The following is a 26,996-nucleotide window of genomic DNA, read 5'->3' on the forward strand; positions in this document are numbered from 1 at the left end:
ACATATATGGTAAATTCCTTGGAAACCTACATGACAATGTGTACCTATCTTCATGAGACTATCAATATACTCAGGCAACATATGTTGATAATACATGCAAGAATGTTTCTAATAATGATTTTAAGTATAAAATGTGGAAAGTATAAAGCACTTACATCTAAAATCATATCAAGCATTTCAAATCACAATGGCATGAAATTAGAAATCAACTACAGTAAAACACTTAAAAACATTCAAACACATGGAGGCAAAACAGCATGTCATTAAACAATGAATGGGTTACCAATAAGATCAAGAAAGAAATCACAAACTTCCTAGAAACAAATGAAAATGAACACACAAAAACCCAAAATTTATGGGTCATAGAGAAAGTAGTCCTGAGAGGGAAGTTCATAGCACTACAGGCCTACCTCAAAAAGCAAGAAAAAATTTTAATAAACTTTGCTGGGAATTTTTTGATTACTGCTTCCATTTCATCAGTCGTTATTAACCTATTCAGGTTTTCTGATTCTTCCTGATTCAGTTTTACATGATCTCACTCATATGTAGAATCTAATAAACAAAAGAGACTGAGGAACAAAATATACCTAGAGACACAGAAGCATGGAACAGACTAATGAATCTCAGTGCAAAGGCGGGGTGGGGGAGCGGGTAGGGAGAGATTAATCAAAGAACTTATATGCATATATGCATAACCCATGGACACAGACAATAGTGTGGTGAAGGCCTGGGGTAGGGGGTGTGTGGATGCAGGATGGAGAGTATCAATGGGGGGGGGATGGGATATCTGTAATACTTTCAACAATAAAAATAAATTAAAAATAAATAAAAATAAAATAATCTGTTTTTACACTTAGTACCAAATCATCCATAGCAGCAACACTTTGGCCCCCTCTCCCATAAACAAATATGACTTTAAGAGCAACCAGGATATAAAACAACATATAACGTGATTGTGAATGTCAAACCTGAATACTTAATATAAAAATAAGGCACGAGAGTCAAAAGTTGTAAGATATAAAATAAAGAAATAAAATCAAGAAATGAAAATGACTTCAAGGCACATTTAACATGATGAAAAAGAGGAAAAAATGAATAGATTTAATGGAGTATTCAAAGTCCTCAAGTCCAATCAAATCATAATCAGGAACATCTTGACCCCAATCATCTCACAGGGAGCTTTGGCACCCCCCTCCCAGCATTCTAATGAAATACCAATTAAACACAGAGGAGAACTTCTAGGCAAGGGACATTGCCGTTACATTTGCTTTACAGAAAGATTAGTGTTATACAACATATAACTCAAACAGTAAAATGTACAAAAATTCAACTCTACAACACAAAAATGCTCATTCTTAAGATGCAAAAGCTACTCCATATAGAGTAGAAGTGTTTTTTAAAAGTCAGGAATATATTTTCATTAATATCAAAAAAGTTTAAATATAAAAGATCACATAGTACCTGTCTGAGTAGTGTAAGTCATAAATGTATTAGCAACTATTTTCCCCTGTTTTCCTTCCAAATCTTCATCTCCTTCTTCTTCAGAGGAAGAGCTAAAGTGTTCTTCAACAAGTTTTCTGGCCGCAGCTTGATTAGCCTTCTTGATTTCCTCAAATTTCCTTTGAGACATTACCTCTGCTTAAAGGAGGAAGAAAGAATAAATTTTATTTCTGCAAAACAATCGCTCAAAAGGCGAGTCATAATGTACTAACATATCATCTTAAAATACAGATTTAAAAGTCGCCTTTGGAGCATTCTATTTTACTAACATCCATGGAAAACAGTATTTTCAAATTTCTTATCACATAACAAATGAGAATGCCACAATAAAAACTTTCATTTTTGTAAAATACTCTGCTGAAAGCAGCAAACTGTTCTAAAAACAGTGACTAAACATATCAATAAAAAAATTATAAAGGTATGATAAAAGTATCCCCCCCCGCCAAAAAAAAAACAGTGATCAACCACACAAATTAAAATGGGATGTTTAAAAATAAATTGTACACAGTGATTTTTAAGAAGGGGAGAAACATGCCCTCTAGGAGCACATCTGAATTAGCAGGAGGTGGGTGCTTTTTCAAACCACCCCCTTCCACACTAAAGCCCAGCCTGGCATGGTCACGGAAGACTGAACAAATAATATTCACTGTACACCCACTACATTTATATAATCTGCTTTTTAGAAAGCTCAAGGACTTTTTGCCTTTATTAAAATGTGGTCACAAAACATACATATTTAACATTAATCCACACAAAATGTTGCTAACACAGAGAATATACTTCTTATGACAACTTCATTCCAAAGAGAAATGCTAAATTTTGAGTTAGTTCTTCCACTATTCTCTTTAGCACTGCCTGTACTTCTCATTTGGTACTTGGTTAAATAATAATACAAAAATAATTAGATTACTTCATAGTACATTCCCAACGAGACTGCAAACTCCTCAAGAGCAAGGACCATGGGAATTTTCTTTGAGCACTAAGTAAGTGTTAATGTACTCTTATGGACAGCAACCACAGTTTAAGAAAGGAACCAAAAACATACTGAATTGATCTGCATTAATTAGTACCCATATTGAGAGGCTTTTAAATTTACTAATTTAAAATTTTCAATTGGCCCCGGCCAGGTAGCTCAATTGGTTAGATCATCACCCTGAAACGCCAACGTCTCAAGTTCCATCTCTGGTCAGGGCACATACAAGAAGCAATCAATGAATGCATAAATAATTGGAACAACAAATCAATGTTTCTCACTCTCTAAAAAAATCAATAACATTTTTAAAAAAATAATAAACATTTAAATTACTAGTTTAAAATTCACTTTATGCTTGAAACTGATGAGCCACTACTAAGATAAGCTTACTGTTTTACCTTTTCTTTCCCTCATGAAATGTTTTCCCTTTCTTGTTGCAGACAGTTTGGTTGGGGATTGTGCAGTATTTCAAGTAAAACTGAAGGAAAATGTGCACTGCCTACCTAGGAATATTTTAGTATTAGAAGAAAAGTAATGCCTATAAGATATCTGACTCAAAACTTGATGTATATCAAGAGAGACAATAAATGTCATTAATTCTGAGAAATTAGCAGTTAAGGATACATTTTTTTAAAAGACTGAATTAGAAGACATTCATAACCTGATTAATGTATCCACAGAAGACCATCTCAAGAAAAGTTGACGAAGCAACCTTCCTATAAATTATTAATCAGATCTCAATTATCCAGGCTAAGAATGCATGCTTTTCTACTATCCACAAAATCCAATAAAGTTTACCAAAACTGTTCACAGGTCTCCAACTTGCAAAGTTTACCACCACCATCATAAACTCAGTAACTGCAAGCTAATAGAATACCACCTAATTTTAAAATTAGCTTAGGAGAAAAAGCACTCGGAAGCTCAATTTGCTTCTCCCTCCAAAAAATATATTCTGAAAAATACATTCCAAACACACACAGAAAGATGATTTCAGGAATTATTCCTGTGGCCCCAGGCACTCCTCCATTAGTAAAGACAATTTAGTGTTGTGTGTATGCTCTCAGGCTCCACTAAAACACAGCCTTGAATGAGAGAAATATTGGAAGAGGCCACACCAGCCACATCCAGGAAAAGATCGTTAGCAGGAACCAGAAAAATACAAGCTAAAAAGCTTACAAGACATAGACAATTAAAGTCAGTAAACTAAAGTAATCAGGTAAAGATGGAAAATGACAACTGGCCCACAGAAGCAGGAAAAGACCTAAACTCAATCTAAATGGGATTTCTACAACTCAGATCAGCTGACTGTTGCCATGCAGTCTTGATATTATTTTATAAGAAAAGTTGACCAGATTTTTATGAGACTTCTGAAAAGAAAAAAGAAAAAAAGAAAAAAGATGAGAACCAATTCAGATATAAAATCTTGCGTTAACCAAACCAAACTACAGCATAGGCTAGACCTCCGGACCACAATGTGCAACTTTTGGTCTAGAAAGCCAGTAGGCAAAAAGAGTAAAGGGAAGAATACTAGACAGAGAATTAGCCAAGATTAATATCAATTAAAATTAAAAGATTTTTAAAGTTAAGATGTGACTCTGCCTAGAATGCCCAAGAGAGCAGTCGCCTGAAAGGCTTGAGAGGTGGGGCCGATAATAAACTCCCGAAGGAGAAGAAAGTGAATGAGAGCAAGAGGCAGTTCCGTGTCAGCGCCGCAGCCGGCGTCCAGGTGACCCGGGGCCGGAGCCATTCTCACCCGGGGCTACGGAAGTCGGCGGGGCTTCAGATCCCGAGGGGCTGCGCCGGGCTGAGCTACCTGCCGCCGCGGCGCTCGCGGCTCCTCCGGGGCTGGGGCCGGGGCCGGGAGCCGCGGCGCCCACCGACCCCTTCCCTCGCCCCCCTCCGGCTCCGCGGAGATGGAATCCATTTCCTGAGGAGGGGGCTGCAGTGGCCCGGCCTCGGGCTCGGCCTCGGCCACCGGCCACCTGGCGCCAGGAAGCTTCCATCCCTGAAGAAGAAGAAAAAAAAAAAGTGTAAGGAGCCTGAGTGCCCCGGTGCCGAGGCGAGGGGGAGCGGGGCCGAGAGGGAAGCCGGGCGAGGGGCCGAATGAGGAGGGAGCCCGCCGGGCGGGAGCGGGGTTTGAGAAGGTCGCGGCCCTGCCTCTCCCGGAGGGCGAGCGAGTGCCCTTAACCCCGGGCTTTGGAGATGGACCGGAGAGGGAGGGAAAGAACCAGGCAGAGAAATGGACTGCGGGGCAGGGAGCATCCAGCACCGGAGAGGGAGAGCCGGGGAGCAGGAAAGCGCCTCCTCAGCCTCAGGCGGAGCGCCCTGAGGGGAGAGCAGCAGACTGACCCCGAGGCTCCCGCGGGGACCTACTGCAGCAGCGGACCCCGAGGAAGGCTACGTCTCCTTACCGACGGTGCCGGCCCCCAGCGACTACAACTCCCAGAAGCCCCCGTCCGCGGCCCTCGGAACGCGTGGCATCACTGGCCACTTCCTTATCCGGGAGTGTCGGGGGCGGGGCAGGGCGGGGGCGCGGGGGAGAGATAGGGACGCAGTTCGAGCGCGTGCGCTGACTGAACTGGGCCTTCGGAAACTACAATTCCCGGCGTGCTCTGGGTCTCGGGCGGGGCCTCGTCCGAAGGGGGCGCAAGGTGGGGAGATGGGTCGCCCCCGAGATGTTCTTTACCCTATAGGATGTAGCTGCCTAAACCCGTCGGAGTGTCCGGATAGTGTCGGAGTGGCTGTAATCGACCGCCCTTCATCTTTAGCCTTGCCTTCGGACTTCCATCTGGCCGAAAACTTTCTCTTGGGCGGGAAAAATCCCTCGGGGTCAGGGATGAGGGAGTTGCGTAACGGGGCTGGAGCGGAGAAAGCGCTCTTCTGAATTGCTAAAGCCCTGTAGAGGGTAAATCTAACGCCTATTATTATAATAGTGCTTTATAATGGACAATATGCTCCTCCTGAGCTGGCCGAAAAAAGTAGATTTTATTAAGGAGCGTAGTTGGGAGCCCGGACCTAAATCTAACTTCTCTGAGTTTTCTTTCCTATAAGAGATAGATTTCAGAATTTGAGATTGAGAAATATATTGCTTGCTTGGGACCACACAATCCTTATACAACACTTTAACTTAATTAACTATTCCTCTACATGAATAATAACACCTAGTATTTAGATAGCATTAAGTGCCAGTCACTATTCAAAGTGTGTTTTACATTTATTTTAATGTTTCCCTATATTATAATATGCATTGCCAAGGGCAAGTTAATCTGTGTGTCAGTGTACTCAGCTGTAAAATGGGGGAAGTGTGTGTACATATGTAAAAACTTTAAAAAAATACATTTATGATTTTTGTGATTTACTATATGTATGATACACCAATTTTTAAAAGAATTCTAAAATAAAGACTAGGAAAAATAATATATCTGAATACTTCTATTGCGCAGCCATTTAATTGTATTTGTTTGTCCATTACAGACACATCCTGATAAGGACTCTTTTTGACAGCATATCCATACATTGTCCCCAAATACATTTATTCTTGACAAGTACATCTCTCCGTGTCAATTATCAAATTATTGCCTTTCAGCTTCAGTTCACCCTTCAATATATATGCTCTGTGATAATTGAAAGAACTCCTTCAAGCACCTCCACAGAGAGCACCATGCTTTCTCAGCAGAGGGCACTGGAGAGCCATTGCAGGAGGAAAGGTGCTCTCCTGGTATTTCCTGCCGCTGCACAACCGGTCAGCAACTTTATAGCCTTTGTCTGGCCTGTCTTGACATTAACGGCACAGCAGCTTTCTCAGTATGGAAACCTACCCCAAGGCCTCCTGCTCACACTGGCCCCCAAACTCAACGCTCACTTTGATGCTGACACCTGCTACCACTCCCACTTGTAGACTAGGGCACCACACCTGTGCCCAGGCTCCCATTCTTTCTGCAGACCCACCCCATGGGTCCTGATCACCTGCACTTGAGAGGGACTGCAAAACAGCTGTGGCCAAGAATATACCAGCAAGCTTGTCTGCTACCCAGTGGGCTGAACTACACCTCCAGTAGGATCTGAACCCCAGCCTTGGAAAAGTGGACCCCTCCAAATTTGTTTTCCTTGGGTACTCTCCCTAGAATACCATACGTGGTTTCCTTCTAGTCATTCTTTTATCAGAGCTTAGTAATTCTTTTTTTTCATTTCTAATCCTCACCCGAGGAAATTTTTTCCATTGCTTTTCAGAGAGAGTGGAAGGGAGAGAGAGAGAGAAACATCCATGTGAGACACATCGATTGGTTGCCTCCCACACACACCCCAACCAGAGCCAGGGATTGAGCCTGCAACCCAGGTACGTGGCCTTGGCCAGAATCGAACCTGGGACTGTCCGAGGGCCAATGCTCTAACCACTGAGCCAAACCGGCCAGGGCAGTAATTCTTTATATTAAACTTAACCAACTATGTGGTTTCCATTCCTGATTAGATCCAGATTGATAGAGGCAGTGTATACATTTTATATCAGTTTACCTTGAAATACTGGATATGACCAACCAAACTGAAGCAACAACAAAAAAAGGAAAAGTGTTAAGAAGGAAGTAAAGGATATAAACAGGTAATCAAGTTGATTTTCCTAGCCAGGTTTAGGGGACTGATTCCCTTTCTTTTTTTCTTTTTTCTTTTTCTTTACTTAGTAATACTCAGAATTGAATGATATAAATAGTATTGTATTTTGTGAATTTCATGAAAATAAAAATATTTTTCTTTAAAATCATTTTACTTTTTCTAGGAAAACCTTCATAACACAGGCAAAAATCATGCAAATATCCATTCATATTTAATGTGAGCATTTAAAAAATACTCAATTAAATAATCTATCCAATAGTAAGTAATTGAGTCTGGCAGATTTCTAATACTGTCAGGCACTGGATGTACCAACTCAGAGATAGGAAGGGTTCAGTGTAAGTACCAGAAGAGGATGAAGTTCATGAAGATGCTGACAAGAGAAAATTATTAAGGACAGAGTAGATCTGAATGGGACTGAAGGAGGCATTCAGAGTGGTAGGGGCAGCATGAGCCAAGGTTGAGAAGTAAAAACAAACAGGGCATGTGTTTGAACCAGAAAGCAAAAAGTCTGTTGAATACCAAAGGTAATTAATGAGGCAAAGCAAAAGTATAAATAGGGTTGGAAAGAATCTTGAGAACGAAGTAGAAAATTTGGTTTCAGTTTGACGGTAAGTAGCCACTATGGGGTTCAAGAGAAGGGGAGTGACTTCAGGAAAAGTTTTCCAAGAAAACTGATGTAGAAATAATTATAAAATTTGAGCTAGAAATGGCCTTGTGGGAGAATGGCTACCTAGAATTAAAATTATAATCAGCATGACTCTCAGCTTACAAATTCAGATGTGTAAATAATCATATTTCAGTAATCATAATCTTGTAATCAACTTAGTTTGAACGCTGTGTTTTGTCTTTCCAGGACTGGTTGAAAAACGCATGCATTTATTAAGTTATTCAACAAAGATCTATAAAGCCCCTATTATGTTCCAAGTACTTTCTAGGCACTAGAAATAGAGCAACAAATGAAATAAAATACCTGTTCCCATGGAACTTGTGTTTTAGTGGAGGGGATAGATAACAAACAAGCAAACAAAGTAAAGGGAGGTAAGGTGAGGAGGGTTTCAATTCAGATCAGAGAGGTGGGGAAGATACTCTAATAGGGTGACATTTGAGCAGAGACCTGACCGAAGGTACAGCATCCACTGGATGCTTGGGAAAAAATTTTCCAGGAAGAAGAAATGGAAACTATAAGACCCAGAAAAGGGCATATACTTGGTATGTTTGAGAAACAGCAAGGAGGCCAATACAACTGAAAGAGAGCAGGCAGGAAAGCAGTAGGAAACCAAACCAGAGAGGTCATTGGGGCCGTTTAACATAGGGCTATAGGGAGGGGTTTGGATTTAATTTTAAGCAAAATAAAGCAAGAAAGTGACAAGATCTCCTTTTGTTTTTAAGATCACAGCAGGTGTTCTATGGAAATAGGCTATTGAGAAAAGGTGGGGAGCAGGGCAAGTGTTAGCAGGAAGTAGATACAAGGTCAAGTGCCAGGTAGGTGTTTTTTTTTGTTTTTTTTTTTTGCATTTGAGCCATCGCACGCAGATGGGAACAATCCCATAGAGAGGGGGAAATGATAAGGCATAGTGGGAAGGAGGCAGGGGGAGGGGGAGTTCATTGTAAGAACAAAGTTCTTGAGTACAAGAGAGGGTCTAGAGACCTGTGCACAAGTGAAAGACGGAGTTTCTTAGGAACTTAGAGCCTTTGTCTGTTGTAACAGACTAATCTCAGACATCCTTCAGGCGTGCCCCCATGCAGGCTTGCCCCCTGAGGGTTCATGTGGTTAATGCCAGTGTAATGTTTGGAGCTGGGAGCTCCAGGTCAGGGACCCAGCCTTCCCAGTGTTCCACTTGACTTGTTTCTTCTGAGGAACTGTTACAGACTGGGGTTGCTGCCCTGGAGCACTCAAGGAACCAACAGATTTTTTTTCCCTCCTCCCAGCCCAGAGTTAAAGTCTAGCAGAAATCCTGGTTCTGAGTAAACTCCATGCACCTTGGAAAACATTCTTGCCTTTCATCTATGATGTAGTAAAAGACTCACTATTTCTCTGAATGTCTTGAAAGAAAATCTTCTAAAAACTGGAATGTCAACCTGCAAGTGGGATTGACATTCAGATGAGAGGGGGTGGGGGGAAGAGAGAGAGGGAGGGAGAGAGAGAAAGAGAGGAAAAGAGAGGGTGAGAGGAGAAAGAGAGCGAGCGAATGCAAGTGAGCAGTTGGGAGCAGGATAACTCATTAGTATGTTATGATCTCAAGAAATAACAGGCAACCACTCTAAGCTATGTTTCTTCTTAGTGACAGCACTGTGAGGAGTTATTGTCTTGATGTTTTGTATGAAGAGACTTCCAGAACCTCCGCTATTGTGCACTTTTTCCTTATAACATGATTTTTCCTCACTTCTGCTTAGGCTACAGTGAATTCTTTCCTCTTCTAGGCAATTCTACTTACCAGTCTCTGAAAGCGTTTTGTTTTGTTTTTAATTCAAATTGCCAATAGTAGCCCATTAATTAATCACGAAATCAATTTAGTAATTTGCAACAGGCATTTTTTCCCAAAGAACTAAAATAGAAGTTCCCGAGTGCATTGCACGCTATAAGGGGAAGTATTCTTTTCTGAAAGGTTTGCTACATCTGTGTGTTTTCTGGGTCACAATTCAAAGTGCATTTTATATGGGTCATTTATTATGGGTCATAATCAAGGGAATTTGAACAGACTGCCCTAGAAACAGTTACCCTCATTATTGCACCTGTCCTCTCTCTGCTTCGAAATATTTTTTTCCCTTCTCTCCAAACTCTGCTGAATATTCACTTCTGAGAATCACGTGTTCCCCAGTGAAAACAGCCTTCCTGGAGTTTTTGTACCATGTTATCTGTTGTGTGTCCTAAAACTCTCAGGAAAGTCCAATCAATAGAGCAAATTCAGGGGCTACTGGATGATTATCTCACACTCAGCTATAGGACTAGATGAGCTTTAAGATGTTCTTTTTCTCTTAGTTATCAAAGATAGGTCTGGGAATTTTCAGCTTCCAAGAAAACTTTATAGATGGAGTATCAGACAATGTGGTGAGTTAGTCAACTTTATGTCATTCCATTCTTCTAGTAATCAACTAGGTTTCTTTGCTGTTGCTGTTGTTTGCTTTTTAAGCATATTTCTCTTAGCCTGTTGCTTTCTAGACTGGAGTTCCATGCTCCTCCCCCCATTTATTCACACGTCACCCTTGTAGTCGTTCTCTCCACTCCAGCCACCTGTAATACAATATATTCAGGGTTCTCTAAATAGAAGTGCATACAATTTTCTAATTTCAGATGCCCCATGACTTTCTACAAAGGCAATAAAATGTTTCTTCTTAAAGTTTCCTAATGAAACCCAGGCTTTTATGATATTTTTGTAATTCCTCACTGGGAACATTACAAGCTACAAATCTCCTCATGTAGGTCTTTACTGCATTTGATTGCTTAGAGCCAATCATTTTAAAATTATAATTTAAAAACAAACAATTTGATTAAAATATGGGCAGAGGAGATGAATAGACATTTTTCCAAAGAAGACGTACAGATAGCCCACGGGTACATGAAAAGGTGCTCAACATCACTAATCATCAGGGAAATGCAAATATACTTATTAGAATGGCTATCATCAGAAAGACAAGAAATAAGTATTGGAGAGGATGTGGAGGAAAAGGGATCCTTGTGCACTTGTTGGTGGGAGTGTAAATTGGTACAGTCACTATGGAAAACTGTATGGAGGTTCCTCAAAAAGTAAAAAATAAAACCTCCATGTGATCTAGCATTTCCACTTCTGGGTATTTCTCTGAAGAAAATGAAAAAGCGAATTTGAAAAGATATATAGACCCCCATCTTCTTTGCAGCATTGTTTACAACAGCCAAGACACGGCAACAACCTAAATGCCCATTGATGAACGAGTGGATAATGATGTTCCATACGCGATGAATGCTGTCATCTTAAAGAAGAGGGAAATCTTGCCATTTGCAACAACGTGCATGGCACCTTGAAGGCATTATGCTAAGTGAAATAAGTCAGACAGAAAAAGATAAATACCACATGATCTCACTTATAGGGGGAATCAAATAAACAAACAAACAAACGTACCTCCGAGCTCATGGACCTAAAGAAGAGATCAGTGGTTGCCTGAGCTGCAAAGAAGCAATGTTTCTGTTCGATGTGGAGACCGGGGCGGCAGGTGCCCTCTCAAGGTAAATAGACTAGGTCAGTGGTGTTAAATTGAGAGGTCTCTATCATTGAATTTAGTACCAAAACCTAAGTAAAGAATTTCTGAAGAGAAAAAAGAAATCCATTATTTTACTTCTGTAAAAAACAACTCTCATTTTTCTTTCACCATCTCCAATCCATGAATTTCAAACACCCAATTATTTTAAACATAAAATAAAAGGAATGTAATCAAAGCAAATTTTATGTTAATTTCTTGTGGTATATTTCTTTAATAATTGTATTTATTTTGTGCTCTTTGGGTATTTTGATATTACATCTGAATGGAGCAATGGAAATTCCTGTAATATAGATCCATTAAGTGTCAGTATTTTTATTTTTATTTTTTTGCAAGCTAAGGAACTACGGAGAATGACTTATCACATTAAAAAATGAGTGGAAAAAATTACATTTCTACCCTACAGCCCCTGAGATAATGGTAGCAAATGTTCATATCCCAAGTGCTCTGGGTGGCTTATCTGTCTCTCTTTCTGCCAAGTGTAAACAATGAGGCCATGGGGGATATCATGGAACGCCATGGACTTTGGTGTCACCAGGATATTTGTGCTCCTCAGCATCATGAATTGCTGTGACAAACCCAGGAAACGGGCTCCCTGATCTCTGAAGAACTAACTCAAGAAGCTCTTGGACCAAATCCCACTGGCTGAAGTTCAGCCCAGATAAAACAAAAAGGCACCTAACTGAAAAGAAAAATGGCAATCTGACAAGAAATCCAATACCAACTCTTTTTCAGGGCCTACATTATCAGGCTGGTGAGTAATTTTGTGGTAAATGGCTATTTTCAGAATCCCAAAGGAATGCATTGGTGAAAAATGCATTCTTTTACCTCTAATTCATCAGGAAACCAAGAGCCAGACGTGAAATATAATTCTAGAAAGTACTGTCTCGAATGTACTCAATATGCACTCTAGCTTAAAGTGGAAACATACAGATAACAGGCATGTTGTCACCAAGTAGAACCTCATAAAGCACACAATTTGGTCTGTGTAGAAAGGAATCAAGTACAACCTCTTAGCGAAGTAAACACTGAACCAAGGGTCAAAGGTCCAGCCTTTGCCACTAAACTATGTGAATTCAGACTTAGCTCCTTTACTTCTCTTTTTTCTTCTTTTGAAATTGTTCAAATACACCAAAAATTATAGAAAGGATATATATTTATATTTTACCTAGGTTTATCAAATCTTAACATTTGGATTCATTTGCTTCAGATTGTTTTAAAAGATATAAAACAGCACAGACAGTTGAAGTCCTATGAATTTCTCTCCCTCCAGCCCGCCCCACTCCATCCCCCACAGGAGTAACTACTATTCTGATTTCTGCTGTCTACCACTCCCATGACTGTTGTTAACTGTTAGGTCATAGGCACAGATCCATAAGCACTACTTAGTAGTGTGTTGTATGTTTGTAAATTTTGTGTAGACGATATTATGTGTACAGATAAGAGCCAGCACTAATGAAAGCGTTAAGAGAAGGCACCCTGGAACCTCACTGCCTGGGTTCAAAGAGTGGTCATGCCACTTCCTGTGGGTCTTCGGCAAATTACTTAACCTCTAGGTGAATCCATTTCCTCATTCATTAAACAGAGCACATAATGGAACCTACCTTATAAGTTGTCATGAAGATTAAATGCATTGACATCCGGGAAGTATTTGGAACAGTACCTGGCACAAACTAAGCACTATATAAGTATAATCTGTTACTATTCAAACATTTTATAGCAATCGGTGTATGAATATATCCCAATATCCCAATTAATATATCTAACCTCTTTTTGATGAACATTTAGGTTGTTTCCTTTTTTTTTTTTTACTATTATAAAAATTCTTCAGCATGTCTCCTTGTGCACATGGCCAATTTTCTCTAGTGACTATGCGTAACAATTACATGTCTGGGTTTTAGGTGAGCCCAACTTTGGGTTCTAGCAGATATCAGCATATCATGGTTGAACATATCGTAAAAATTCCCACTCTCACTCAAAGTTCCTAATAGTCTACACGCTCACCAGTTTTAGTGTTGCCTGTTCATCATTTCTGTATTTATAAAATGAGAAGGGGTGAACTAGATGGTTTCCAGGGTCTTTCTGCACTTTCTATGTTCTCTGATTCCCTTTCTGTGAATTTCCCTCTCTCCCTTCACCTAGAGAAAAAATAGCCCAGTAAATAGCAAACCATTTCACTTGAGTCTAGAAGCCTACAGTTGGGTATTTTTATATTCTTAAGTCTAAAAACTTGTACATCTAATAATATAATTTCATTAGTAATAAGGAAAAATGTTACCTAAACTGACAGTGTCTTAGCCAGGCATACTTCCAACACTGTTGACATAGATCAGTAGTTTTCACATTTCTTAAAACAATGGACTTTTAAAAAATATATAAACTGAATTACAATATAATTGCTGCTTGCTCCTTTTTCCCATTTGTTTGCCTCTAATACATATATTACATGTTTGTAAAAGCTTCTTGTAATGTAATTATCATTATTGCCTTGATGAACTTCCTAAAATTAAGAAATACTAACATGCTTCAATTTATCTTGTTACTTTATCTATTAAATTTGCATTTTAAATTCCATTTGATCATGTTTTTATTTTAGGCTGGTATATATTTTGCTATACTAAAATCTTCCAGAAATATCCATGTTAGAAAAAAAATTACCCGTTATTGCCCAAAGAGCTCTGATTTTACTACCTATAACTTTTATGAAGAAAAATATTCAGCTTCGGGCTTTGAAGGTGATCATGGTAGACCAACATTGCCACCTAATGGTAAGAAGCTTAATCACATCATACTTCAAGTTGTAAAAGTTTTTTTAAAAATATATATATATGCAAAACTCTATAGTGATCTGCAAAACTCTGTAGCATTAATTACATTATGGTAGAGCTGGGGGACACTCATCAGATATATGGGAGGACTAAGTGATTGGGTTTCTGCTCCCCCACTGATCTGACATCCATCCATGAGTCCCAGAATTCTCTCTCTCATCTCTCAGATGCAATTATTAAAGATCTCCAAACTTCAGCCAGCCCTCCCTTGTCCTTATGCCAAACCTATCCTAGTCTTAATATGTTAAGATGCTCATTCTAGACAACCATCTGGAGTCTGGAATCAGCCTGGAACATGGCTGGTCTCTGGATTTCTAAAAGGTGAGCTCCTGACTTTGGCAGCCACATGTACTCAGGTCAACACCTTACCATGAGTCTCCCCAAAGCTGCACATTTCCTGTCTCTTTTTGAAATATCCCCTGCTGAAGCTGAACCCCAGTTGTGAACCTCTGCATCACACTCCAGGTGTCTAAACTGGAGCCCTCGCAGCCACCTGTCAGAGCCTCCACCTGGAGAAGCTGCAAGAAAAGAATTGGCTAAGCCCCACTTACCCCAAGTCGTTAAACCAAGAATCTGCCACCATCCAATGGGTGTGAGCGTAACAAGACTCATAGAGCTTCGGGTCAGAAATCATCAAGTCGGAACCCTTGGATGTAGCTCCAGCCCAGATCAGACTCAAAGTACCCAGCCCTGAACGCTGAGATTGGGGCTGCTTCACTGGGTGCGTGACCCTCACTCATTCCTACCTTACGTCAGCCTGGCATGAGTAGCCAGCAGGCTTCCTCACAGTCTTAGAGGTTTTTAGGACAGGCAAGAAAGAGCACAGAGGAAAACACAGATAAGGTGAAGGAATGAGAAGAATAAGAAAGAAAACAAGAAAAGGAGCACTTGTAGTATGTTCCATGTGACTGGGAGCCCTCCCACTCCAGGACTAGCCACTTCGACAGTGAAGAAACCCTTGCCAGCTGGTACTGAAGAGACAGGCAGAATGAAGGGAAACTTAAGACTGCAGAGGCATAACCTATGCAGTTCAGGGGGCATTCTGGAGGTAGAGAAGAATAAATTACATCATTGACGTGCACTGATGGAGGCCCATGTAAGTATTTCACATGTCAATTTAATGAGAAGCGACACTGAATCATGTTATTATAGGCAGGGATAGAGGTTTTTTATCAATTCCTGTGATCTGTGTTAAGAAGAATATTTTGAAGCACAGCTGGGCTCAGCAGTAAGCGCTGTGTGATTGGTTAGCAATGTCCTCGATGGCCACACACTTGTCACACTTGTCTCTTTTCTTTTCTAGAACCATCCTCCCATCAGCTCCTTCCAGGCTCTCTAGATAGGTGACTCATGCCTGCATTAAAGCTTGAGAAGCGCAGAACAGGCTTGCTGAAATGCAGGTTCAGACACAGTAGGTAGGCCTGAGATTCTGAATTTCCAAGAAGCTCCCAGGTGATGCCCATGCTGGTCCACTGAACCCCCAGGTTACCTTGTCTATCATAACAACAATTTCCCGGTTAATCACCGAGCAATGTTATTAGCTGTATCCCTTTTTCTTACTGCTGATCAGTCAGAGTGGTCACTGCTGTCAGGCTTTAATAATCAGAAAAATTTTAAATTTAGTATTAAAAATTCCTGCAAAATGTTATAATTTTCAATGTTATATATTTTATACGTAACATATATGCATATATTTGTACAGTAAAGTCTGATCTGTATGCTTTTATCGGTAAGAAGTTTCTCTCAACCACTCTTTGTAAGCCTAGGGTATGATTAATATCCTTATAATGACCCTGATGCTCTACAAGATCTTAAACTTCCCACTAAACTATCAAATAAATAATAGTCACTACAGGTTCAGAATGTATTTTGCTTTATTGCATTCTAATTCTTTTCAAATAGTATCCTGAACATGATGCACACGGTACTTCCAGGTGCTCCTCAGCAGTGTAAGTTGCCTGAGAGTGAGGGACACTTGCTCACTTTTACAAACATTATTACATGAAGGGAGCATATGTGAGAGGAAATCAGGTACTGACAAGTTCATCAGTTTATATCTTTGCACAGTATCCATTGTGGAAAATCCTAAGATACGATGATTCTTTAATCATGGTACCTTCCAAGCAAGCGTGTGGGCCTCGTGCCCTGCACCGAGGCACATTTCCCGTGTGGAATCCCCAGCTGAACCTTCCTCTTCTTCAAACTTAATCACATCACTTAGTCACACCACTGAAAGGATCATGAGGCGCGTCCTTGTGAACAGCCAGCGTTTCAGTCCTGCGTGGAGTCTGTGGGCCCACTTTCAGCTCCAGATCCTTCAACGGCTGAAAACTCTGTTTCAATAAGTGGTTTCAGAAATTTCTCAACCTTGGTGAGTCTTTGCTTCAGTTTCTGCTGCATGGACTCGTACTCAGCCAGGATCCGAGCAAACCTTGTTTGCAGGAGGTCCATTGACCCTTCCATTCGCGTGACCTTCTCTGCAAGATCTTTAGGGTCGCTCCCAGTATCTGCGATATTTATATCCAGCAGACCGTCCTTCATCAAGATTTGCTTCCCCTTCTCTTCTAGCATACCTTTGGCATCCGGGTACTCAGTCAGAGCTTCCATGAGGTCATCTTTTGAGAGACAGAACAGATCTGAGTAGCCAATGCTTTTAATATTGGCTGTTCTTCGATTGCCAGCTTTGCTGCCTTTAATGTTAAGGATGCTGATCTCACCAAAGTAGCTGCCGTCACTCAATACCACGAACTGAGTGATTCCGTCATCTGCCACCACAGCGAGTTTGCCTTCCTTGATGATGTACATCTCCCGTCCAATGTCACCTTTCTTGCAAATGTAATCCCCAGGACTGTAGACTTGGGGCTGTAATTTCAAGACCAACTCCACCAACAGACCGGCTTCACAGTCGGCAAAAATGCGCACCTTTTTTAAAGTGTCTAAGTGAACACTGATGGCTATCTCTGCTCTTAGCTTATCAGGAAGATACTTCAAGACTTCTCTCTCATCAACTGTTTTTTTGTTGGTCCACAGGTAGTCGAACCATTTAATAACTCTCTTTTCCATATCTTTGCTTACATCTCGAAAATGCATATATTGCTTGATGGCGTCAATTCTTGCTTGAAATTCTGCTCTGGCTGCATTCATGTTGGAAATCATAGAACCTATGTTACCAACGATGGTAGCAAAAATTAAGACTCCAATTAGGAAATCAACCACCACGAAGACATACTCAGAATCCCTTACAGGAGGTGGTGTTTCACCAATGGTGGTCAAAGTCAGTGTAGACCAGTAAAGGCTGTATACATATTTTCTAGCCAAACGGCCAAATTCAGGATCATTAACATCAGGGTAGACCCATGTATCATTTCCAAATCCAATAGCTTTGGAAATGGAATAGTACACACATGCGTTCCAGTGGATAATGATGACGATGTACATCACAAGGTTAGAAATCCTGAAGATGTTCGGGTAGTTTGTCCTTGTTTCTGTTCTCTGGAAAAACTCGAACATTCGAGAGACCCTTAGCAGCCTGTTTAATCTGATTTCTGGATAGTTCCACCCCAGCTTAAAATACAGCAGGTCAGTTGGTACCACTGATAGAACATCAAGTTTAAATTGCAAATTTGATTTATATTTCTCTATGAGTTTAAGCTCTTCCTTCACCAGCAGTCCTTGTTCTAGGTAACCTAAAATAGAAAAAAAAATCAATTTAATTTTTTTTTCTTTTTATGCTATTGTGACTTTTTCTAAAGTAACTCTGAATGAACTTCGCTGAGTTCAAAACAAAAACTCAATCTCAGTAAGAATGCTTTTAGCCAGGTAATAAGATGCATGTGCCAATCAACATGTAGCTATAGAAAATATTATTTTGCAGAAATAAAAAGTAAAACTTTGTAAGTGCAGAAGTGAGAAATTATACACCATGTATATACACAAATCTCTCTAGGTCCAGTATCTCCATTGCTTTTATGAACTGTGTTCTTGGAAAGTTTCCTGAACACCTGAGCACTGAGCTTATACTTCACGCTACTCTCCTGACAGAACCCCAACCCTGTTTTTGAAACTTAGGTGCCTGCCCTACTCTCGAACCATTATATGTATTCTTTCCTTGCTCCTTCGCTGTGAAGCATGTGTCCTCGTTGGCAGCCTTTGCACATCTCCTTGCCGGCTGCTGCCACCCTCCCCTGCTTCCTCAGACACGTGGGGTCTTCTCTCCTCCTACACGGCTGCCATGGGCCTTGTGCTTAAGCCCAGAATTTCAGCACTGCTACATTTCACTAGGAATACACCTCGCTCCTCCTCCTGCACTGACTATCAGCGCTGCGAATGGGGCACAGCAACTGAAACATTCCTCCAGTGCGATGATATTTAGAGAATGTCCCTACTTGACTTTTTAAAAATTTACCTTTATTGTTGAAAGTATTAAAAATGTCTCCTTTTTTCCCCATTGACCCCCCTTCCACCCTGTACCCCTCCCCTCAGGTCTTCACCCCACTATTGTGTGTGTCCACGGGTCATGCATATGTGTGTATGAATTCTTATGTTAATCTCTCCCCTCCCACTCACCTTCCTTCTGAGATTCATCAGTCTGTTCCATGTTTCTGTGTCTCTGGATCTATTTTGTTCACCGGTTTTGTTCATCAGATTCCACATATGAGTAAGATCATGTGACACCTCCCTTTCTCTGGCTTATTTCACTTAGCATAATAGTATCCAGTTCCATGCATGCTGTCCCAAAGGGTAAGGGGTCCTTTATTTTTACAGCTGCCTAGTATTCCATGGTGTAAATGTCTGAGAAGATGCTTGATATGATTTCAGTTTTCTTGAACTTGTAGAGACTTGTTTTGCGTCCTAACATGTGGTCTGTCTTTGAGAATGCCCCATGTGCGCTTGAGGAGAATGCCTATTCTGCAGCTTTAGAGTGGAATGTTCTGTAAATGTCAATTAAATCCATCTGATCTAGTGTGTCATTTAAAGTCACTGTTTCCACCTGGTCAGGTGTGGCTCAGCAGTTGAGCGTCGACCTGGGATCCAGGAGATGGAGGTTTGATTCCCAGTCAGGCCACATGCCTGGGTTTCAGGCTCGGTCAATGACTCTCTCATCATTGATGTTTCTATCGCTCTCTCTCCCTCTCCCTTCCTCTCTCTGAAATCAATAAAGATATATATACAAAAAAAAAAATAGAGTCACTGTTTCCTTGTTGATTTTTGTGTGTGGACGATCTATCCAATAAAGTCAGTGGGATGTTAAAGTCCCCGAGTATGACTGTATTGCTGTCGATCTCTTCTTTACAGTCCTCCAGAAATTTTTTGTTTCGTTTTTTCCAGTCTGTGTGAGTCTTTTGTTCTGAGGTGGGTCTCTTGTAGACAGCATATATTTGGGTCTTGTTTTTTTTATCCATTCAGCTACCTTATGTCTTTTGATTGGGATATTTAATCCATTTATATTTAAGCTATTATTGATAGGTACTTATCTATTGCCATTTTATTTCTTTATGCCCATGTGTCTCATTCTCTCTATTTCAACTTATTACAGCAGTCCCTTTAACATTTCTTGCAATGCTGATTTGGTGGTGATAAATTCCTTTAGCCTTTTTTGTCTGAAAAGCTCTTTATTTCAACAGAGAATGTCCCTACTTTACATTACAATTCTTAAAAGCCATGCTCTGTGTTCACTGTTACATTTGCATGTGGAGAGCAGTGTAGAAACAATGAACTTAACAAGAGCACTTCAAGTAGGTTGCTATTAGATCCTTCCCCCTGATCAATAATGCCTCACCAAGGACCACAAAGTGGAGTTAAGGATATGTGTTCTGTTTCTTACAAAATTTCTAATACAGCTCTGCTGGGTACAGTGACACTTTCCCCCATGCCTCTTCAATCTCTCTGTTAGCTAGCAATTTCCCTTTCCCACAGGGCTGACAGACTATTTCTGCTCTTCCTATTCCTTTCATCTGGCATAAACCCCAGTGAACAGGGTAACAGAGGAACGCCACCAACTGCATTCAAAAGGTTGCCTAGAAACGTCCTCCTGAATCAGTTGGAGCGACCTGAGCCCTTGGGTGGAAATCCGGCACTCTTGCTTTCAACTGTGCTTTTTCCTCTGAAATAGGTTTTTGTGAGTTTATCTTGAAGAATGCTTTAATTAGAAATTTTCAAATTATATTACAGAGATAAAAGCATAAAATTGCAAAATATCCCAAACTCAACATATTTACCTGTCCTTGTTCGTACAAACATATCGAGAAGATAGACTACATCTGACAAGTAATCAAAAACGAGCCAGGATGCTAGGTAATCAGACTGGAGTTCTTCAAAACATGCTCTGTAAAAGAAAAACTTGTATAAATAAAACAAATGGGGGGCCAATTTAAGTAAAAGTCCTCTTTGTATAATTTTATCATAATGAGAAAAAGTATAAGGCTAGGAGGGGTCCTTAGAGTCCATTGAATCAACCATGGCTTTCTCAAATCTTTTCCCATGTCGGACTGGTTAGATTTGTTTCCTTACCCTTCTGAATTCCAACATTCTTTCCATTAAACTAGTCAGCTTTATGAACACATCAAATAGGAATAAGTGGCCTAGAGCTAAAGTCAAATACAAGGGATCATACACACTAATAACCAGGTTCATATTGACTGTCAGTACCCCAAATGCTTCCAGAAACTGCACTTGGTCCTGGATGTTTGAGCTGTTTATTGTCTAAAAGACGGGAACCATAGAAATCATTTGAGAAACACACCTTACCCTAAAGCAACATAGGTCCTTGACCTTTTTCTAATGTTGGCAAACTTTTTTTCTAATTAAATGATTGAACAATCAAAAATGTTAAAGTATCCTCTTCATTCCCCCATCCTGGGACTGGATTTCCAAGTATACTGGGAACAAAAACATCTACTCCTGATCTTAAAAAAACATGTTGAGTATAATGTAGCATCTCCTTACATCCCGTAGTGGAGAAAAGAGGTATGTCCTGAAGAGGTCTAGGCCCAACAGTTAAGTAATTCAACTTAAAAACCAGAATGAGCTGAGATCCACAAAAATATATAGAAACCTTGCAATAACCATAGTCCAGTTGTACATGACAGGTAAGGTGATGCAAAACAGCCAATTGTAGTATGTGTTTCCTGAGGGATCAATAACCATGACTTCCTTCTTCTCCCTAGCAGCAATTAGAAACAAAGGGGAAAGTTACCAAGAAACAAAAACATTTTAATTTTACCTGTCAAATATGATTGTGCTCATCACCCACAATTAATGAAATAGAAGGAAGCTGGAGCTCACCCTGTGGTGGGAAGATCAGCTTGACATAAGTGCACGAGCCATAAGAAACTAGTTAGTGAAGTGTGGCTAGAAAGTTAAATTACTAGTCCTGCATTCAACCACATATTAGACCTTCATTAAAGTCCTTGCTTTACTGTGATGCTGCAGACACTTCTATCACTTCAGCCACAGAGAAGGAATCATGCGCGCAGATTATGGCAAACTCTGGACATTTCACAGGACCCTCTGGTAGGTTTTAGGTGCTGGGAAAAATGCTGGCTTTGCCATGCCTCCCACCAGGCAACAAAAGAACCACGCACTCTATTATGAGAGGGGAGCTCATGGCTTCTTTCTAATCTGTATGGAAAGACGAATATAACACAATCTAATACAAGTAGTTGTTCATAAGCATGTACAAAGGATTAAGAGAGGAAAGAGTGGGCAAGAGGGAGGAAGAAAATGTATGTTCAAGTGAAAATTTTTGAATCTTTCTAGTATCAAGTCCATATTTTTAAGAACTTTTCCCTTTACACAAACTTCAACAACTTTCTAACAGGCACAAATAACTGAACCATGGTGTGGTAAAGAGTTTTAAGTAAGTTTAGAGAACAATTTTCCCTTTAATAAAAAGCAAAAAGAGAGCTTTGCAAATATCACTCAGCCTTACCACTGTGAAATCTCAAGTCTCAAATGTTGGTTTTAAAAAGGATCTTTCAAATGGCTGGTGTTTTTGCTTTTGAAATTAGGCATGGCTTTTGCAATAAGACTTCTTTGGATTATTTGCCATACAGTATTTATTATGCAAGAATGTTAATGAAATCATTAAATTTATATTTCAACTTTTAGAATTGATGTTAAGATCCTAGGAGTCCAATTCTCCTTGGAACCTAAATATCTCCCAGTGGTAAGCTTATCTTTATCAGTGCTTGGGGAAGGGAATTAATGATAACAGTGACAATTTTTGATGAGAAAACTAAGAACAAGGCTTCCATTGTTAATTTTAAGAAAATAAGAAAAAAAAATGTAATCTATATTTAATAACAATTTATTTAGTCTTCACATTGGGCCTTTTTATTATAACGTTTTGGGAAATTACCCCTGGATCCAAAACCCATCACAAATGCATTCCTAATTTCAATGAGAGTAAAAAGAAACGTACTCTTCTCTCTTATCTTTGTCTCTTTTTCCCTCTTTCTTTTGCTTCTCTTTGTTCCTTTTCTTCTTTGGGTCCTTTTTATTTTCATTTTTATCATCTGACTTGCTGAAAAAGGTGAGATGTAGTGTAGTTAGTGTTAAAATACAAAAATGTTGTGGGAGGAAAATGTGGGAGTCTGACTTACCTCTTCTTCTCTCCTTTCTTTTTCTTGTTTTCTCTTGGCTGTCTAGAGAGGAAACAATATCTCCATCACAAAATCAAATTCCATTCTGACTTTCATTCTTATTGCTTTCCTGTCCACTGAGCAAGAATTCTCAGCTTTGTATTCAAAGGCCTGCCCCTGTGCTCAGAAGCCAGAAATCTGGTCTCCTAATGGCAAGTTCTACAAAAAATGTGCATGCATCTGGGTAACAAAGCAAACAAACAGCAGTCCCTGGGTGGGCAAATGTGGGCAGCTGAGAACACGGAGGTAGGACAAGGCATGAACCCAAGGAGAGAAATTTAAGAAACAGCAGCCCCCAAAAGAGTATACTTTCAAAGCCTCCATGTGTATTTTTTTTTAATTATTTAAAATATAAGATTCTTGATATTACTTATATTTACCCTTGAATAAGAGCTTTGAGAATTTCAAGGAAAGGCCATCAATTTTTTGTAGAGGGTTAATTCTGCCTAAAGCAATTGTTTTATGAGTAGTCAAAAAACTCTGTGGTAACACAATGGAATCCTGATTCTTAGAATCATTCACAGAATTTGAGATCTTTATATACATATAATTTCTTCTTGAGTGGAGACTACGTGATTAGAGGCCTCTTTCTATGATTGATTTTCTCAGTCCGCAGAAGAATGGATTCTGGAGTCAGACAGACAGACCTAAGGTCTCAGCCATTGTTGACTCCAAAGTCTTGGTAAGATTTATTATTCAGACATAAAAGGACAGGCATCTCACTGTCACTAGGATCCTCAGAGAAGGCTGTTAAAGGGAGATAGGTCTACGCCTAGGCCTCAAAGTATGAGCAAGAGTTGGAAAACTTGAGAAGAGGGAGGGTGTTAAAGGGAGGAAAATGTTTAGGTGCAAATGTACAAATAAATTTCATTCGTGTAGAAATGACCCAGCAGAGGTGGAAAGCTGCTACTGAGGAGAACTAGGAGGTAAAATTGACAAGCAAAGTGAGGCGTGGCATCTAAGGTCATCCTGTCAAAAGGGAACAGAGAATAAAGTTGAAAAAGGGAGAATTTATTGCTATGGGAGCACACTCCTGTGATGCAGGATCTAACACCCTAGCATCGATCCTGGGAGGTGGTCGGTCTTGATGCACTATTCAGGTGGCTCTTGGAAGCTCAGAAAAGGTGAGGGCTCATGCTAAGTGAAATAGAAACTATACAATGCCATGGAGGATGGCAGAAGAAGGTATCAAGAAAGACTCAGAGAGTGGGATGCTAAAGTGGATTTACTACAGAAGGAAGCTAGCCCTCCAGCTGATTATGTTCCCTAAGAGGACTCAGAGAATGCAAAAGTGTCAAGAAATGTGCTGGTGAGGCCGGCCCAGCATCACTCAGAAGCTCAGTGGTATTGTCTTCTGTAGGCCAGAGCTGATAATAGGAGATGCTGGTACAGAACTGGATTCCCTGAGAGCAAAAGGGATGACAGGATCTAGAAATAATAGAGACCCACGTCAGTGCTTACTCTGCAAAGAGGGGTGGGTCCCATAATTGTAATTCATAGTTATTCATAGTATTCAAATACATACATACATACATACATACATACATACATACTACTTTTAATATGGGTAGCTACATTTTTCAGAAGTACATAAACCAACAACAAAATAACATAATATCATTGCCATTGTATTAGGTGGAGTTTTCCTAATACCTGTTCTATAACAGGTTCAGATATATCCCTACCTTTTTATTGGTTTTCTGTAAAAGCAAGCTTTAGTTTTCTATTGTAAATGTACTTACTGCTCCTTATTGCTGCTGTTGTTAACATTGAAAAGTGCGATGACACCAGGCAGGGACTGCTCCCTAGGAAATGAAAAAGGACAGTGAAATCACAGTACTCACCATCCATATAATGGACATGGTAAGCAAGCAGTCTTAAAGAACAAATTCTTTTCAGTTTCTACTTATTACTAATGATTGTCTAGACAACTTTTGAAAATATAGGGCCTCCATGAAGCATGAGTTGCCAAATAGCATGCCGTGAAGCAAAGTGATTAGTAAGCTCTAGTGATCAATGCTCACACCAAGAAGCAGCATCCCCCCTGGTCTCCAGTGAGCCAACTTGATGCCACTCACTCCCAGCAAGAGACCTAAGACTTAGACTTGGGAAGAGAAGAAGGGAAAGAAAAGCGAATGAAAATAGTGGAAAAGCGGGAGGTGGTCAGTGAAAAGAGAAATAGGAGCCAAAGACAAAAAGAAGGGACAAACAGCAAAGCAAAAGTGAATGTTCCCTAGGATGGGAACCCCTGGCCCTCCAACACCACACTCCTTCCGCACCCAGAGTCCCAGGTCTGAAGTTTCCAAGACAGCTTTATTCCTACGAAGGATTCTAAGCTCTTCCAGCTGCTCACTCCAGTGCTCTACGTCCATGAAAGGGGGGTCAAATGGGATGCAGCATTTTAAAATACGACAGCCAACCCCTCTGACAAAAAACTGCTTCAGGACCCCGGAGGAAGGACCAGAAAGAAGAAATCAGAGAGGACTGGGGCGTGAGGTTTCTTAAGAGACAGACACGTGTCTCAGGGAAAATGACCAGCAAGAGTATGGGTTACTTGGAGCCCCATGGACATGAATCATCAGGTTTCCCAAGAAAAGGAAAGGGTCAGGAACTGAAGTGGTGAGTTCCTCCGGGGACCCTGCCTAGTGACGAGGGAGAGGGAGCATTTGCCAAGTCCCCTGCGGGAAAGCAGATCTTTCTTTCATCTAAACAACGGTTTAAAACCCAGGGTGCAGGGGTAGGTCATGCTGCTCACTTCTGTGATGGTCCCCCCCTTCTGAAGGGATCCCTCGCGTGGGGGTGTTCACTCTCAGAGTTTTCAAATATAGAGGCACCGTCGTCGTCATCAGAAAGGGAGCTGCGGTCCCGCGGGAGGGAGAGAGAATTAGATCAGTGTTCTAAGGAGCTGGGGAGGACACCAGTTCCCATAGGGCACTGTTGCCTCGTCCCGCCTCCTTCCCTCTCCAACTAACACCCCGCAAACTTTAATTAGAGTAAAATGAGAACTGGACAGAATACATAGAATTATAGGCACAATTTAGTCAGAGAGATGTAGTTAAGAAAATACTTTCTAGGTCTTCCACATTTCTATTGTTTGGTATATTGATTTATGCTAATATTTACCCAATAGAAAGTGTGATATCTGTGTTTTAGGTCATACTATACAGATGTATGGACCAACCTGTAAAAACATTCCTTCCATTAAAAATGTATTCAACCACACGTATACACATTCTCTTTATTTACAGGGTAACTGCTTTAAATTATACTTTTAAAACGTGCTAGCACTTTGCTCTCTGTATTTTTTTTTTTTTTTTCACATTTATCTACGGCAATGCTATCCCTTTAGAAGTGAAAGGTCTTGCCAGTGACTAAGGAACTATTTGGCACACAAGCTTCTAAATAATGAACACATATATCTATGTTTATTTCTTATACAAGTTATGCAATTCCAAAGTTTGAATAAATTTGCTATATTAAATAAATTACAAAGTTCAAGGTTACAAATTAAAAGTTAAATTGAAATTAAGCCTAGTGACATTTCAGAACGGTGGCTGGTATTAAAAATGCGGAACAGATTGACAGATATCAGCCCAGAGGGAGACAGGAGAGATTAACCAGAGAGCTGATATGCATATATGCAGAGCCCACATGGTGATGGCTGGGATGGGGTGGGGGCTGGGCGGAGGGGAGCAAGTGGGGGACATCTGTAATAGTGTCAACACTAAAAAATAAATTTTGGAAAAATGCATAGTTACCTGCATGCTCCATCTTCCATCCTTCTCATTTCATTTTCCATATCTGGTACAATCACACTGGGGATGTTTACAAAAGAGCGCTGTGTATTGATAGTATTTTTCTTCATGGTTAGTTTAACATCTGGGGAGGGAAAAGACTTATTAGCAGGAAGATTTTTTATATATATACATAAATAATCAAAAGTTTTACTCTACCATTCTTCTAAGGCTGTAGTAATAATCTTACTTCCAGTTATATGTGGAAATTATTCTTTAATAGAATACAAACATGGCCTAAGCCCTTAAGTACCACTCTCCAGTGTTTACTGTATTTTTTTAAATATATCTTTATTGATTTCAGAGAGAGGAAGGGAGAGGAAGAGAGAGAGAAACATCAGTGATGAGAGTCATTGATCGGCTGCCTCCTGCACGCCCCCCACTGGGGATTGAGCTCGAAATCCAGGCACGTGCCCTG

The 26,996-nt window shown here is 40.2% G+C and overlaps 2 protein-coding genes across 7 annotated transcripts in view; both read right to left on the bottom strand.

The window, feature by feature from the left end:
* Positions 1-4,957, bottom strand: part of NFXL1 (nuclear transcription factor, X-box binding like 1) — a 49,467-nt gene extending 44,510 nt beyond the window's left edge. Inside the window, exons 1-3 of one of the 6 annotated variants that reach the window (XM_081129492.1) lie at positions 4,885-4,957; positions 4,227-4,478; positions 1,462-1,638 (exon numbers count right to left, since the gene is read on the bottom strand). In XM_081129492.1, coding sequence (XP_080985618.1) covers positions 1,462-1,638; positions 4,227-4,476 — 427 coding nt within the window. In that variant the 5' untranslated portion in view covers positions 4,477-4,478; positions 4,885-4,957. The other 5 variants (XM_081129494.1, XM_081129493.1, XM_081129491.1 and 2 more) reach the window with 5 other exon arrangements.
* Positions 4,958-16,413: 11,456 nt separating this feature from the next.
* CNGA1 (cyclic nucleotide gated channel subunit alpha 1) lies at positions 16,414-26,664 on the bottom strand (the record flags this gene model as incomplete). The annotated part of the gene is made up of 8 exons (XM_081141092.1): positions 26,543-26,664; positions 25,540-25,641; positions 24,527-24,589; positions 22,746-22,787; positions 22,565-22,666; positions 21,197-21,304; positions 20,361-20,467; positions 16,414-17,828 (listed from the first exon to the last, which is right to left on the bottom strand). The coding sequence occupies exons 1-8, from the start codon at positions 26,647-26,649 to the stop codon at positions 16,414-16,416; spliced, it is 2,046 nt and encodes a 681-aa protein (XP_080997218.1). The 5' UTR covers positions 26,650-26,664.
* Positions 26,665-26,996: the final 332 nt, after the last annotated feature.

This window comes from Miniopterus schreibersii (assembly GCF_964146895.1).
Source record: "Miniopterus schreibersii genome assembly, chromosome: 1".
In the NCBI taxonomy this organism is placed as follows: domain Eukaryota; kingdom Metazoa; phylum Chordata; class Mammalia; order Chiroptera; family Miniopteridae; genus Miniopterus; species Miniopterus schreibersii.